General features: G+C 38.6%; 1 protein-coding gene across 1 annotated transcript in view; it reads right to left on the bottom strand.

Moving 5' to 3' along the window:
- The window catches only part of LOC124555336 (organic cation transporter protein-like), a 342,235-nt gene that overhangs the window by 19,759 nt on the left and 307,061 nt on the right, over positions 1–15,415 (bottom strand). The window contains exon 8 of the mRNA XM_047129216.1: positions 145–273. Within this exon, the coding sequence (XP_046985172.1) occupies positions 145–273 (129 nt within the window). The remainder of the gene's footprint in view (positions 1–144; positions 274–15,415) is intronic.

Raw genomic sequence — 15,415 nt, 5'->3', positions numbered from 1 at the left:
AAGAACTTGCAGCTATAGAGGACTAGCAACACTCACCAGCTGCCACCTCCTTCGTTCTACCTTCATAAAACAAATACAGAGCCAAGACTGGTTCAGTTCCTTGAGATACATAATTCAATTTTTTTGTACAAAGTCACCACTTACCTCGTGGAACCACCATGACAAGTAGACAAGCTGCAGCAGCCAGCATATGACCTCCTATTAATGTATTTCGTCTGCCAAATTTGCCCATACAGTAAATACAAATGAATGGGCCACACATTTCAATCACGCCTGAAAATATAGAAGAAAATGAAGATTCAGAAATAATCAGTCAGTATCACATAATTATTCTATAATTCAAACAGTTTTAAATCCTCATAGAAATGATGGTTTAGCGTTCCAAGATGTAGTTACCCCTTGCTCAAATTATCATTTTATCCTCTGTGAATTACTCTACTGAATAGAAGCATTTCTCCCACAGAATCTGCTATGGCCTTGTTTTTAGTACCAATGGCTCCAAGTTAATATGTTTTTGCCCATGAACTACTTTTATATTGTCATCCCCATATACTGTGGAGTCCATGCATGTAATTTCAGTTGGTGCATGGGTAGCATAAAAATACTTCCCGTGTTATATTTATCCTTGAATAATTTTTGTCTGCATTTTCTTTGGGCTTTTGTCCTGCTTCAACATGGGGGGTCAGTTGTGTTTCTACGGATTTGGCAGTGTTAGTTGCAGAGGGTGGCCAGATGCCCTTCCTGTTGCCGCCCCAAACCCCCTGAGATGGCATTAGTGTACCCCAGCTGTCTACATCTAGTGCAAACCAGTAAATAGTGTAAACTTTTTCAAATGTCTGCAAGTTGTGTAACTGAGGACCAGCCCGGTATTCACCTAGTGGGATATGGAAAACTGCCTAAAAGCACATCCAGGCTGGCTGGCGTACCAGCCCTCATTGTTAATCTGCTGGGTGGATTCGATCCGTGGCCAGCACATCTATCTGTGCCCAGGAAGCAGCACATTCGCACTCTCGGCTACCCTGGTGGGTTGTGTAGGGAGGTTATAATTTCATAAATATATGTGCAGGGAACAGAGTTTCCATTGTCGAAAATAATGGATGACAAGACTCTGTTCGCCATTGAGTACAAACATAATTGACAGTTTTCTTCTGCAGTTTTAGTATTCAATATAAACTATTTGAACTTTCCCAAGAAAATTTTACCATAGCTAATAACAGACTCCAAGTAACTATGATGTGCTATTTTTCATGTATTCTAGTCAGTAGAATTTGCTAGTATTTGCACTGCAAATACAAAACTGCTTAGTTTGTTTGATAGGAAGTCATATGTGCATTCCATCTCAAGTTCTTGTCCACATTTTGTTCTACAAATTTGATCGTGTCAACTTCTTCCATAAGTTGGTTGTTATGTTGTATTTTAAGTTCCACATATTTAAAATATTTGGTTTTGGAATGTACCATATGGGCCTTTGCAATGCTCAGTTTCAACTCATTTAACTGGAACCAGTTTTCTAGGGTATCAGTGAGTAATTAAGCCACTAGTGGCAGCTGATCAAAGGAGGCAAGGGAGACCAGGCCTCTTCACTTTTCTGTGGTAGAAGTAGTGGTGGTGGTGGTGGTGGTGGTGGTAGTGGTAGTGGTGGTGGTGGCAGAGTTGGTGGTGGTGGTGATGGTAGCAGCAGCGATATTTATTTTCACAATGAATTATTAAGCACTTTTGTAAGTGAGCACAAAAATGTTAGTTTGTGTTATTCCTTTTAAACTGTCAGAACTTGAGATCAAGAGAAAGTGCATAAGCTTAAACCTACCCAAAGGTCGACAGATGTGTGAAGCATAGTGCAAGGAGACCAGATACATGCCAGGTGGCCTGTAAATGCTAGGTTGCTATGGTAACCATGACAGCACTACTAGGGACAGAAGATGGATTACAAGCTCTTTTAGCCATGTTGGGTATGTTTCTGCATCACGGGAGGCCTGTAACTCTGGTGCTGCTTCTCTAGATTTTCCTCACGTCCGTTGCACCTTTGCAGTAGTTGTTCCATGTGCAGTGAATACTTTTGAATCCCTATCTTGTACAAGTACTGATGTAACATTTTCAAGTGAATACATCATTCCTTCCTTGTAGAAGATGTTGTTTCCAAGAAGGCGATAAACTGAATGACATGAAATTTATTGAAGAAATGACATCCAATACTGGAACTACATCTTCAGAAAGATAAGTTCAAAACAGATACTTTGCAAAGTTCATGGTATGAGCAGTGGTTATGTGTTAACACTACAAAAAGGAAAATTATTCTGCTGGTCAAGTTTGCCATTAAGCATGAGAAAAAATGTGTGGTATGCCAAGGGTTTTGACAGTCTGAAGAATCTGTCTAGAGGTTTACCAATGCGTGCTTCTTCTAATGCTTTATTTCAGACAAAGAACTATCCAAATAAATGTTTAGCATTTCAAAAATACTCATTGAAAATCACTGTCTGAAGAAAATCAGACACAACAATGAAGTGAAAGGTAACAGAGACAATATTAAAATTCTAATCTAAATGTCATTTGTGTAAGCAGGAGCTAGCTTCAGAGGTCATGACAAGACAGTCGATTCCTTGAGTCATTCTGGAAATTTCAGAGCCATTTTTAAACTTGTGTTAAACAGAAATGAGGATCTGAAAGCACTGGAAGAAAATGGACTATCTCCAGGGATATTTGAAAACTATACAGAATGATGTGATTGAATTTATAAATGAGGAGATTTGTGAATATATACATTTAAGTTATGGTAGAACCTTATTTTATGTCTGCATTGTAGACAAAGCAACTGACTTTTCAGACACATCACAATGTTCCATTGTTGAGAGACTAGAGGACTCCAATAGCAACATTCAAGAACATTTTCTTGGTTTTTATCATTTTAGAGAAGCTATGAGTGCTGCGGCTTTATTCACTGTGCTGAGTGGAATGTTTTGGAATTATGATACGAAGAACAAACTGGTGGCCCAAACCTATGGTGGTGTTTCCTTTTTGGCAGGAGTTAAATGACCTGCAAGCTAAGATCCATGACATTCCCCCTCCTCACCCCCCCCCCCCCCTCAAGCACCTTTTATTCACTGTTTCACCCATCAATTAAATTTAGTTCTGCAGCAGTGTTTTTCTTGTATAAAACTAGTAAGAATTTTTCTCCCCATGCTTCAGAGTTCAGAGTGTTCCTGCTTTCTTCCACTAATCTTCCAAACATGCAATAATTCTTGACATTACTGGTAAACACATTCCTTCAAAGAGTGAAATGTGATGGACCTATAACGCCAGAATACATCGATGTGACAAAAGTCAAGGGATACCTCCTAATATCATGTTAGACCTCCTTTTTCCTGGTGTAATACAGCAACTTGATGTGGTATGGATTCAACAAGTCACTGCAAGTCCCGTGCAGAAACACGGGGCCATGCTGCCCCTATATCCATCCATAATTGCTGCCTCTATAGCCATGCATAACTGTGAAAGTGTTGTCAATGTAGGATTTTGTGCATGAACTGGCCTCTCAATTATGTCCTATAAATATTCGATGGGACTCATGTTGGGTGATCTGGATGGTTAAATCATTTGCACGAATTGTCCAAAATGTTCTTCAAACCAATTGCGAACAATTGTGGCACAGTGACATGGTGCATTGTCATCCATAAGTATTCCATCATTATTTGGAAACATGAAGTCCATGTATGGCTGCAAATGGTCTCCAAGTAGCCGAACATACCCGTTTCCAGTCAATTACCAGGTGGCAGTAGTGGTAGCGGCAGCAGCAGCAGTGGCCCTAGTAGTAGTGGTCATGAGGAATGCTAGCTATGCAGTCATTAAAAGGGAAGGAAGGGGTTTTCCAGTAGGTTTCCTGCCCTCCCCACAATTTAGGCCCATAATCTGTCACTGTAAGCCATAAATTCAGAATTTGCTTTCTTTATTATACTTTCAAATATGGCAGTCCTCTTTTTTTTTGCGCCCCACACACACAAGTAACCTTTTGTATTTTCCCACCTCATAGCAGGTTTATCCATCTTATCTGACTTCTGAGTGTGCTGCTTTCCCAACCTATTTCCTTTTTCTTCTCTGAGGGTCATTCCCAGTGTTCAAAAGGCTAGGAATGCCATCTAGTTATTTTTCTATCAGCAACACTAGGAGTTGCATTTCCTGAAGGCAATTATTGGCCAGTAAGTATTCAGTGTGGTCAGAAACAACCTGAAAAGCTTGTAAGGGATTTGCAGAGTAGCTACTTCTGAGAAATAACTATTACCAAAAAAATTCAATACATAGTGCTGTTTCCAATTTAATTAGCACTGAAGGTAGCCAATCAGGCTGTTGCATGCACAAGTTCAAGAGGCCCATCAGAGATGGCATCACAATGTGCTTCATTTGGTTCCCTAAAAGCGCACAAGAGAGCTATACAAAATTTGGACACGAGATGATGATGAGGGTTAAACCCAAGCCCAAAGCTGAGCTGTCTCATGCATTATTATCTATGGTATGAGACCAACTGATGCTAATTTTATCTGGTAGGACACTTGAGTTAGCAGACTGAATGGCTTGATTGGCTAAGTTCAATGCTAATTAACTCTGAAGTGAATGAAATTTCCACTCTGCAGCAGAGTGTGCACTGATACCAAACCTCCCGGCAGATTAAAACTGTGTGCCGGACCAAGACTAGAACTCAGGATCTTTGCCTTTTGCGGGCAAGTGCTCTACCATCCGAGCTACTCAAGCATGACTCATGACCCATCCTCATAGCTTCAGTTCACCTGTACCTCATATCCTACCTTTCAAACTTCACAGAAGCTCTCCTGTAGATCTTGCACAGCTAACACTCCTGGAAGAAATGATATTGTGGAGACATGGCTTAGCCACAGCCTGGTGGATGTTTCCAGAATGAAATTTGGCAGGTAGGAGATGAGGTACTGGTGGAATTAAAGCTGTGAAGATGGGTTGTGGGCTGTGCTTTGGTACCTCAGATGGTAGAGCACCTGCCCGCAAAAGGCATAGGTCCCAAGTTAGAGTCTCTGTCCAACAACAATTTTGATCTGCCAGGAGGTTTCAAATCTGAAATGGTACAACATATAAAATTGTTTTCTTAATGATTATTTCTCAGCACAGCCTGGCCAGAAACACCCTTACAAGCTTTTCAGACTGTTTCTGACCACCCTTAATACTTTAAAGTATTGACCCATATTACAATTTTTAATTTCTATTTCTTATATAGTGAGTATGGCAACTTCACCAATAAAACAATTTTAACAATTATTTAATGCAGTGAAATAGTACTATTCTCACTGGAATGAACCTCATGTTCCCAGAACCTTCACAGTTTAACCCACATGTTTGATCTAGTATAAATTTTGGCCTGACTTGTGTTAATTTTCTTACTTAAGTTATATATTTCTTATCTGTAGATATTTCTGAAAATATTTGGTTGTCAAAAAACTGTTTTTCCAATAATATTTTATTATTATTCAAACAAATCCATTTTGGAATATTGGTCTTGTACCATGAAAAATAGTAATCAAGATATCAACTTAATTATCAAAAAACAAATATTGATAAGCTTCAGTTTTTATGCAAACAAAATTTCTATCTTCATTCATAATTTTTCTAATTTCAGTATCAATAAAGAAATCTATTTTATAAAATACCAGGAAGCTACTTTTTCATATTGTCAAAATATGCAATGTTTGTTATTAACCATTAATGCTACAAGTTTTCACTTAATTATGTTAAAAAAAAACAAGATTTAAATGAAATCTTAAAAACACTTTAAGTTAAGACAGTCCATGTTAATACTAATTTGGACTATATCCTGCTCTAGAAGGTACTTAGAGCTGGGTTCATAATAGATATACAAATTTTTTGGTGCCAAGTGCATCATAGTGGGTTTAGCAACTATTGAGTTTGATACGCATTGTTCTCTGCTCAATTATGTTCTTTGCATGGCTCAGGCAAGTTGCACAGTGTATATTTAAAAACTGTCAAACACGCGATGGTAAATTACATTACAAGAACATGCAAGTACAAGAAGAAAATGGTTAAAATCAGCATAATGTTCCAGTGGCTCATCATTTAAACAACCCTGGATGAAATCTTTACAATACGCTGTACAGGAACAAAGCTACCAACCCTGACACTGAGAACAACTTTGCAAGATAAGTAAGGAGGATAGGGAGGGTTGGGGCAGTGGGAGGTTTGGGTCATTCATTTTAAAACTTTGTGGTTGGTGTTACGGGCTCAGTTTACGTCTATAATCTTTGACTTTAAACTATTTATAGATGCCACATTTAAATTTCCTCCAACTGACTTGACTTTAGATACAACAGGTAAGTTAACATGAATTTCTCTATCTAAAGTAAAAAAAAAAAAAAATGTTACTTTTACGTCAATACACAGTGAAGTAACTAAATTTACTGAAGTGCATGTATTATTATAAATTCCTCATTAGTTTATCTTTGGAATGCAATATGAGTTTTTGTCATTACATAAATGAAATCCAGTATTTTAATATCAAATACAAAAAAAGGTAACCAAGGGAGGGTCGGGCCACTATTGTCCCAATCCTCCCTTATTAAAAGTTGATATTCCTTTACTATTTACAGTTTGTTTTGGGAGCTTATCATCAATATGCTGCTTGTATACGAGAAAAGGACAGACAGACAGACAAACAGCCACACAACCACTAACCCAGGTAGCAATATAATCTGCTATAGAAGCAATGAAAAATGGCAGATGGTTGTGAGAGACAGCAAAAACCTATGGAATACTGAAATCAATCCTATCAACATATGCAGTAGACTGTGCTAGTAAATTCAATCATACTGAGAAATACAGTTCTCTGTATAATCGTTCACAAGTCTTCATGAATGAAAAAGAGCCCATGCTAGCTCAGCATCTAATTGCAGTTGTCAAATTAAATTAGGGATTAAATCTAATTGTAGCTAGGAAGCTTGCATCTCAGTTTGCTGTTGTAAACGGAAAGTGTCACTCAATACCCAAAGATTGGACACCTAATACAATAGCAGGAGGAGATTAGATGAAAGGCTTTATGAAAAAAAACAAAAGACTGTCACTGTGAAAACCAGAAGCTACTAGTCTTTCTTGCAGGACAATTATCAATAAAAAGAATGTCAGAATTTTTTTATAACTTGAGATCTGTTTTAAAAAGATACAATTCCGAGCAAAACTTCACATACAATAATGATGAGACAGCCTTAACTACTGTGCAAACAGCACAAAATGTAATTGCTGAAAGAAGTGAATCAGGTAACATCACCAGAAAGAGGTAAATTGTTAACACTTTGTGCAACAATTTTAGCCAGTGGAACCTTTGTTCCACCATATTAAATTTTTCCTAGAGTCAACTTCAAAAAGCATACACTCAATGGTTCTATACCCTGATCCTGAGGTTCTTGGAAACCTTCAGTATGGATGAATGCCAGAAATTTTATAGATTACTTGCATCATTTCAAGAAATGTGCTCCTCCAACAGCAGAAAACCCAACACTTCTTACATTTGACAACCATGGATGGAGGAGGAGTTGCCACATTTATTAAAAACCGCCATCAATTCAAGAACATTGACATTAATAAATTCTGTTCAGAGCAGCATCTAGAAGCATGTGCAACAGAATTAGAGTTCCATAACAGATCCTATATAATAGTAACTATTTACCAAGCACCTGCAGGAAATTATAATCTATTCATAAATCATCTAGAAGCTCTTCTGGGTTATTTAACGGGAAGAAACAAAGAAATTTTGATTGCTGGTGACTTTAATTCAGATTTTCTAATTCAATCTTCCAGTAAACATTTACTGCAGTTAGTAATGTTGTCTTTTAATCTAACTCACACTGTAAACTTTCCAACTAGGATCACTAAACCCTCAAGGACAGCCATTGATAACATTTTTATAGACAAATCAAAGGAACAAAATCATATCATAAAACCTGTTATAAATGGACTATCAGATCATGACATGCAGCTCCTTGTTTTAGATGTAAATTCTAAGCAGATTATCAAGACTGCTAAATCTGTGTACAGGAGAGTATTCAATCAACCAAAAATTGAGTGTTTTAGAAAACTGCTCAAAGATATGAACTGGAAATATGTTTATAGTGCTCATGACGTGAATGAAAAATATAACACATTCATGAACAATGTCAGTACCATGTTTGAAAACTGTTTTCCTCTAAAAGTTACTCAAATTAAACAGAAGTCTATAATAAAACCATGGATCACACAAGGAATAAAGATTTCCTGTAAGACAAAAAGGAAAATGTATCTCTTGACCAAAAATAGCTCCAATGCTGATGATTTAGCTGAATACAAGGAATACCGTAAAATATTTAAAAAAGTAATTCAGACATCTAAACAAATGCACTACGAGAAGAAGATAGCAATGTCAGGGAACAAAATAAAAACAATATGGGATATAGTGAAAGAGGAGACTGGTAGAACCAGAAAGGAACAGGAGAAAATAGCACTAAGGGTAGATGACACATTAGTAACCTATGGGCATAGTGTGGCAAATCTATTTAACAAGTACTTTATATCCATTACTGATAGAATGGGATTGTCAGGATCAGTGAATAATGCCCCTGAATATCTGAAACTAGCCTTTACAAATAGCTTCAGGTACATGAATATGTCACTCACTTCACCAAACGAAATAACTTCCATAATAAAATCTTTAAAAACAAAGCATTCTAGTGGTTACAATGAAATATCAACAAAGTTAATTAAGGCATGTTCTTGTGAGTTTAGTACAATTCTAAGTTACTTGTGTAACCAGTCAATTATAATTGGGACATTTCCTGACTGGCTGAAATATGCAGATGTTAAGCCTCTATTCAAGAAAGGGGATAAAGAGATGCCATCAAACTAAAGACCAACTTCACTTTTGCCAGCATTCTCAAAAATTTTAGAAAACAATGTACAGGCAGCTTCTCAACCATCTGACCACAAATAACATATTATCAAGAAAACAGTTTGAATTTCTGAAGGGTTCTAATATAGAAAAGGCTATTTGCACCTACAGTGAAAATGTACTTAATTCATTAAATAACAAGTTACAAGCAGCAGGTATTTTCTGTGATTTGTCAAAGGCATTCAATTGTGTAAACCACAACATCCTTTTAAATAAATTAGAATTCTATGGTGTCACGGGCAGTGCTGCAAAATGGTTCAAGTCATACCTCGCTAACAGGAAGCAAAGGGTGTCAGTGCAAGGGACTAGTGAATTAAGTCATCAGTCATCATCAGAATGGGAAGAAATTGCTTTTTCTTGTGTACATTAATGATCTCTCATCAGTTACACTGCCAGAAGCAGAGTTCGTTTTGTTTGCAGATGACGCAAGTATTGCAATAAATAGTATGTCGAGTGTAGTTCTAGAAAGATCTGCTAATGATATTTTCATGGATATTAATAAATGGTTTAAAGCCAACTCACTGGCATTAAACTTCGAAAAGACTCACTATATGCAATTCAGAACCTGTAAGAGGTTTCCACCCAGCATATGCATAAAGTACGAAGAAGAGCAGATAGAAGAGGTTGACAGTCTTAAATTCCTGGGATTACAACTTGATAATAAATTCAGTTGGGAGGAGCACACCACAGAACTGCAGAAACGCCTTAACAAATCTGTATTTGCAATTCGAGTGTTAGCAGACGCAGGTGACATAAAAGTGAAAAAGCTTGCATACTTTGCCTACTTTCATTCCATAATGTCATATGATATAATATTTTGTGGTAACTCTTCAAGTCAAACAAAAGTTTTCAGAGTCCAAAAGCGTGTGATACGTATTATTTGTGGAGTAAACTCACGGACGTCTTGTAGAAACCTCTTCAAAGAACTGGGTATACTAACTACTGCCTCTCAGTATATCTACTCCTTAATGAAATTTGTCCTAAATAATATATCTCTTTTTCCAACAAACAGCTCAGTTCATACATACAATACCAGGAACAAAAATGATCTGTACAAGGACTTAAAAGCACTTACTTTAGTTCAAAAAGGGGTCCACTACTCAGGAACACTTATCTTCAATAATTTGCCAGCAAACATAAAAAATTTAGTTACAAATAAAGATCAGTTTAAAAGGAGCCTGAAAGACATACTAGTGGCCAACTCCTTCTACTTCATTGATGAATTTCTTAATAGAAACAAATGATGTATTGAATATATTCATACTATTAATATTGTTATTTCAGCTTTTTTAAGTGTCATGTTCCACATGTATGAGGGTCTCTTCAACACAGATCTATGGAATGAAAAAGTAATCTAATCTAATCTAATCAAACCATGATAGCCACATTTCAATTGAATCCTTAAATTTTTGCAGAGAGAACCACATTATGATTCTCACACTACCTCCTCACTGTAGTCATAAACTGCAGTCTTTGGATGTATCTGTGTTCAGGCTCCTGAAGAAATGTAAGAACACTGCCCATGACTCTTGGATGCTATCCAACCCAGGAAAAACCATTTTTATGTACAAGCTAGCTGCATTATCAGTCAGTGCAATCACTCTAGCATTTTCACCAAGAAAAGAAGAAAGTTGACCTATTCAACAGGCATTGAAGATCTGGATGAATTATGTGATGACAGGAGTGATACTCCTCTTGAAATGTCCTCAGACTCAGAACAAGAAGAGGGACTATCTAAGGGAAAGTATGTGCTTGTTCGATTTGCCACAAAATTAAATCACATTCATTATGTGGAGTGCATAATGAACACTCTCGGTGATGACTGTGAAATTAAATTTTTGAAAAGAACATGTACTAATTGTTTTGTTTTATTTATTTTAGGATGCAAAGACAACTAGGGTCATACACACCCATGTCAGAACTGTAGAACAGGAAGAAAAAGAGTGGAGTTAAGAATGACTACACATTAATCCCAGTGGACAGAAGAGAAGATAGCTAAAAACAGGGACATGGAGAAAGGTCTTTAAAATATGCCATAGAGACACAGAGGTCATGAATTAAAAATAAAATGGCCTTCACCATATTGCTATGATGGATAAAAAGTAAAACACAGTTGACAGCCTGCACATTGTTTGCTAAAACAGCCAATAACTCAAGACAGCAAACACAAATGAGAACATAAGGTGTTATAAAAAGGGCATTCCATCAGGAAATGGTGGACTATCAGAGCTTGAGTGCAATGAGTACAAAGTAGTGGGGGAGCACCACTTAACAAATGGCAATGGCTAAAAAAGACAGTGCCTGATACGAAACCTCATGGTAAGAGGGCTGAGAGCAGGTCGTCCAAGCCACTGGGAGAGGCTTAATAACCTGGAGTTTGTTCCCATGAAGGGAGGACAAGCAGTGATGCCAAAGTGACACCATCAGCTCACTGAGAGCAACACAGAGATCATCAGAGGGAATGCAACGACTAGTGGGCTGAGATACAAGGACTGCTGCAGCATCAGCGGCCTTGTTTCCAGTCAGACCGATGTGACCAGGAACCCACATGAACATCACAGTGGCTCCATCAAGAGTGAGCAAGTGACAGTTTTCTTGGACCTGCTGCGCTAAGGGATGGACACTGTACAGCACACAGAGACTTTGAACGGCACTGGGAGATGCAGAGCAGATGATGGAATTGGAAAGCCAGTGTCACCAGATGTACTGCATGGCCTGGTACAGGGTGAAGAGCTCTGCAGTAAACACTGAGCAGTGTTCCGGAAGATGATACTAAAAAATGTTGGTGCCAATGACGAAAGCACACCTGACGCCACGGTCAGTCTGAGAACCATCAGTGCATACAAAGGTACTATCGCAAGTTCATGAAGCTTATGGTGATAGAGCAAGGCACAAGGCTGGAGTAGTGTCCTTAGGAAGTGAATGAAGGCCAAGGTAAACATGGGTGACTGCATGATACCAAGGAGGTGAAGCATTTACACCCACCAGGAAAGTTGCAGGTAGCACGAAGTTAAGCTACCGGAACAAGAGCCGAAAAGCAAACTCCAGGAGGTAAAACAACAGAGAGACATGTCCCAAACTGCCAGTCGAAGGAGTCATTGAAGAAGGAGGCATAGGATGGGTGGCCACCCATGCCAGGCAAACAGCACACATATTTGCTGAGGAGAAAGTCTCGGCCGTAGGATGGTGGTAGTTCCGAAGCTTCTGCACACAGTCTCTCAATCAGACTACTGTAATAGGTGCCAGTGGCTAAACGGATGCCACAATGGTGGATAGAATTGAGACAGTGTAAGAGGGAGGGAGGGATGGACATGCAGATGCAAAAACAAAACACCCATAGTCTACCTTGGAACAGACAAAGGACTGGTACAAACAGAGGAGAATGGTTCAATCTGCTCCCCAGGAAGTATCATCGAAGACATGTAGGACACAGAGGGACTGCATACAGTCGGCTGCCAGGTAAGACATGTGGGAGGACCAAGAAAGTTCCCTATCAGGCATGAGCCCCAGGAATTTTGTAGTTTCAACAAACGGAAGAGCAACAGGCCCAAGATGTGAAGACAGTGGAAGAAACCAATTGCGTCACTAGAAATTCATGCAAACAGATTTGTCAGTTGAAAAACAAAAGCCATTGTCAATGTTCCATGAGTTAAGACAATCAAGACATTGCTGAAGATGCTACTCAATGAGACAGGTCTGTGGAGAACTGCAATAGATGACAGATGTCCAGTGGGAGACAGGCCATCATAGGATTAATGGTGACAGCAAAGAGGATGATGCCCAGGGTGGAACCCTGAGGCACACCATTTTCCTGGATAAAAGCAGAACCCACACGTACCTTGAAAGTTCAGTCTTCTAAAAATCTAAAAATTCCTCAAAGAAAGGAGCAGGTAACCACAGAAGCCCCACATGAAGAGAGAATGGAGGATAGCAGTTCTCCAGCAGGTGTCTTAGGGTTTCTTCAAATTGAAAAACTTGCCCACAGTCTGGGATTTCCAAAGAAAACCATTCATGACATGGGTGAACAAAGTGATGAGATGGTCAGCTGCAGAATGGTGCTATCGAAATCCAAACTGTGCAGTGGTTAGTAAATTGCGAGACCCGAGCCTTCGTACCAGCTGAATCATATATTCCATCACTTTGCAAACACAGCTGGTGAGAGAAATGGGGTGGTAGCTAGAAGGAAGGTGTTTGTCCTTACCTGGCTTAGGTATGGATATGACAGTGGCTTCATGTCAGCATCTGGAGAACGGGCCCTCTGCCCAAATGCGACTGTACTTATTAAGCTGAGAGTGCTTGCCCACAAGAGAAATGTGCAGCCATAGAGAATATTTTTAATAATTCTTCATTACTACAGCGTGTTTTGTTTGTAAAAGAGTGAATGGCCTTTCAGACCATGATGCACAAATTTTAACACTAAAAGGCTTTTGTAATCAAACAAATGTTACATATAATTAGAAACTATTTAGGAAAGCTAATCCAATGGCAATAGAGTGTGTTTTAAAACTCATTAAGGAACAAGACTGGCAGGATGTTTATAGTGCCGATAACATAGATGACAAATATAATGCTTTCCTTTCTTGATTTAACTAAGGCATTTCATTATATTGATGACAAAATATTGCTCCAGAAGTTAGACCATTATGGAATACCAGGAGTAGCTCACAATTGGTTCACCACTTACTTTAACAACACACAGCAAAAGGTAATTATTCACAGTGCTGAGAATGGCTGTGATGTTGGGTCTGAGTGGGGCACAGTGAAATGGGGGGTGCCCCAGGGATCAGTGTTGGGGGCCACTCCTGTTCCTTATTTATATAAATTATATGCCATCTCGTAATATGGGTAATTCTAAAATATTTCTGTTTGCTGATGACACTAACTTGATAGTAAAGGATGTTGTGTGCAACATCATGACACATGTTCATGGCTTGCAGAAAGTAAACTAATGCTACATCACAGTAGGACACAGTTTTTACACTTTCTAACACACAATTCAACAAAATCCAACGTTGTAATTACACAGAATGGGCACATGATTTGTGAGACTGAACAGTTCAGATTTCTAGGTGTTCATACAGATAGTAAATTGTCATGGAAAACCCATGTTCAGGATCTTGTTCAAAGAGTTAATGCTGCCATTTTTGGTATTCTGATGGTATCTGAAGTAGGTGATCATTCAACATGAAAATTAGTCTACTTTGCTTATTTTATTGGCTTATGTCATATTTTGGGGTAACTCTTCCCATTCTCGAAGGATATTTTTGGCTCAGGGACGGGCAGTTCGGGCAGTACGTGGTGTAAGTTCACGAACCTCTTGTCGATCTCTCTTCACTAGCCTGGGTTTCCTGACTTTGGCCTCTCATTATATATATTCTTTACTGTCATTTCTTGTTAACAAAATTAGCTTATTCCCAAGAATTAGCAGCTTTCACTCAGTTAATACTAGGCAGAAATCCAATCTGCATTTGGATCAGACATCCTTAACTCTTGTGCAGAAAGGTGTGGAGCATACTACTGCATCCATTTTCAATAAGCTATCACAAGAATTCAAGAATCACAGCAGTAATCCATGCACTTTCAAATTAAAACTGAAGAGATTCCTCAGGGGTCACTCCTCCAATTCTGTCAAGGAGCTCCTTGAAAAATTAAGCTAATTCCTATGTTATATTGTTGATTATGTTTACTTAAACTTATGGCTTGACTTTTTCTAGGTTCATAAACCTTTTATTTTAACTGTTATTACTTTTATGTTGTAATTTCATGTACTGACATGTTCCATGACCTTGGATATTTGCTCTTCAATTTGGTCCTACGGACCTTGATGTGTAAAATAAAAATAAAAAAAGGATCTGAATGTGAGAAGCATCTGGTCCTGGGGTGGAGGACTTGGATGAAGTGAGAGCATGATCTAGTTCCCTCATAGTAAAGAAGTCATTGCAACACTCATGATTCTGAGAAGAGAAGGATATTGCCCAAGCCTCCTCTGCATATTTCTGATGTAGGAAGGCAGAGTGATAGTGGGAGGAGCTCAAAATCTTCACAAAATGGCGGCCTAAGGTGTCAGAGAAAGGAATACAGACCACGATGACATCATCTACTACTGTCAGGCCAGAAATTGGGGAATGGATCTTGGTCCCAGAGAGCCATCGGTGGTTGGCCCATGCAGTGGAAAAGGGTGTGGAACTGTTAAAAGAATTAGTGAATGAAATCCAGCAGGCTTTTTTGCTATCCTGAAGAATGTGATGACATTGTTATCATAACTGTTTGTAATGAATGCAGTTTGCTATTGTAGGACGGTGGTTAAAAACACAGATAGCACATCTCCATTTGTAAATTGTTTCACAGCATGCTTCAGTCCACCAAGGAACTGGGACACAGTGTGGTAAAGAGGAAGTGTGAGGAATGGACCATTCTGTGATGGTAAGGATAACATTTGTAAGATACTCCACCTGTTCATCACAACTGTGG

The sequence above is a fragment of the Schistocerca americana genome, chromosome X (genome assembly GCF_021461395.2).
Source record: "Schistocerca americana isolate TAMUIC-IGC-003095 chromosome X, iqSchAmer2.1, whole genome shotgun sequence".
Lineage (NCBI taxonomy): Eukaryota > Metazoa > Arthropoda > Insecta > Orthoptera > Acrididae > Schistocerca > Schistocerca americana.
Note: the sequence above shows the minus strand (reverse complement) of the source record. Positions and strands in the feature narration are given on the sequence as shown.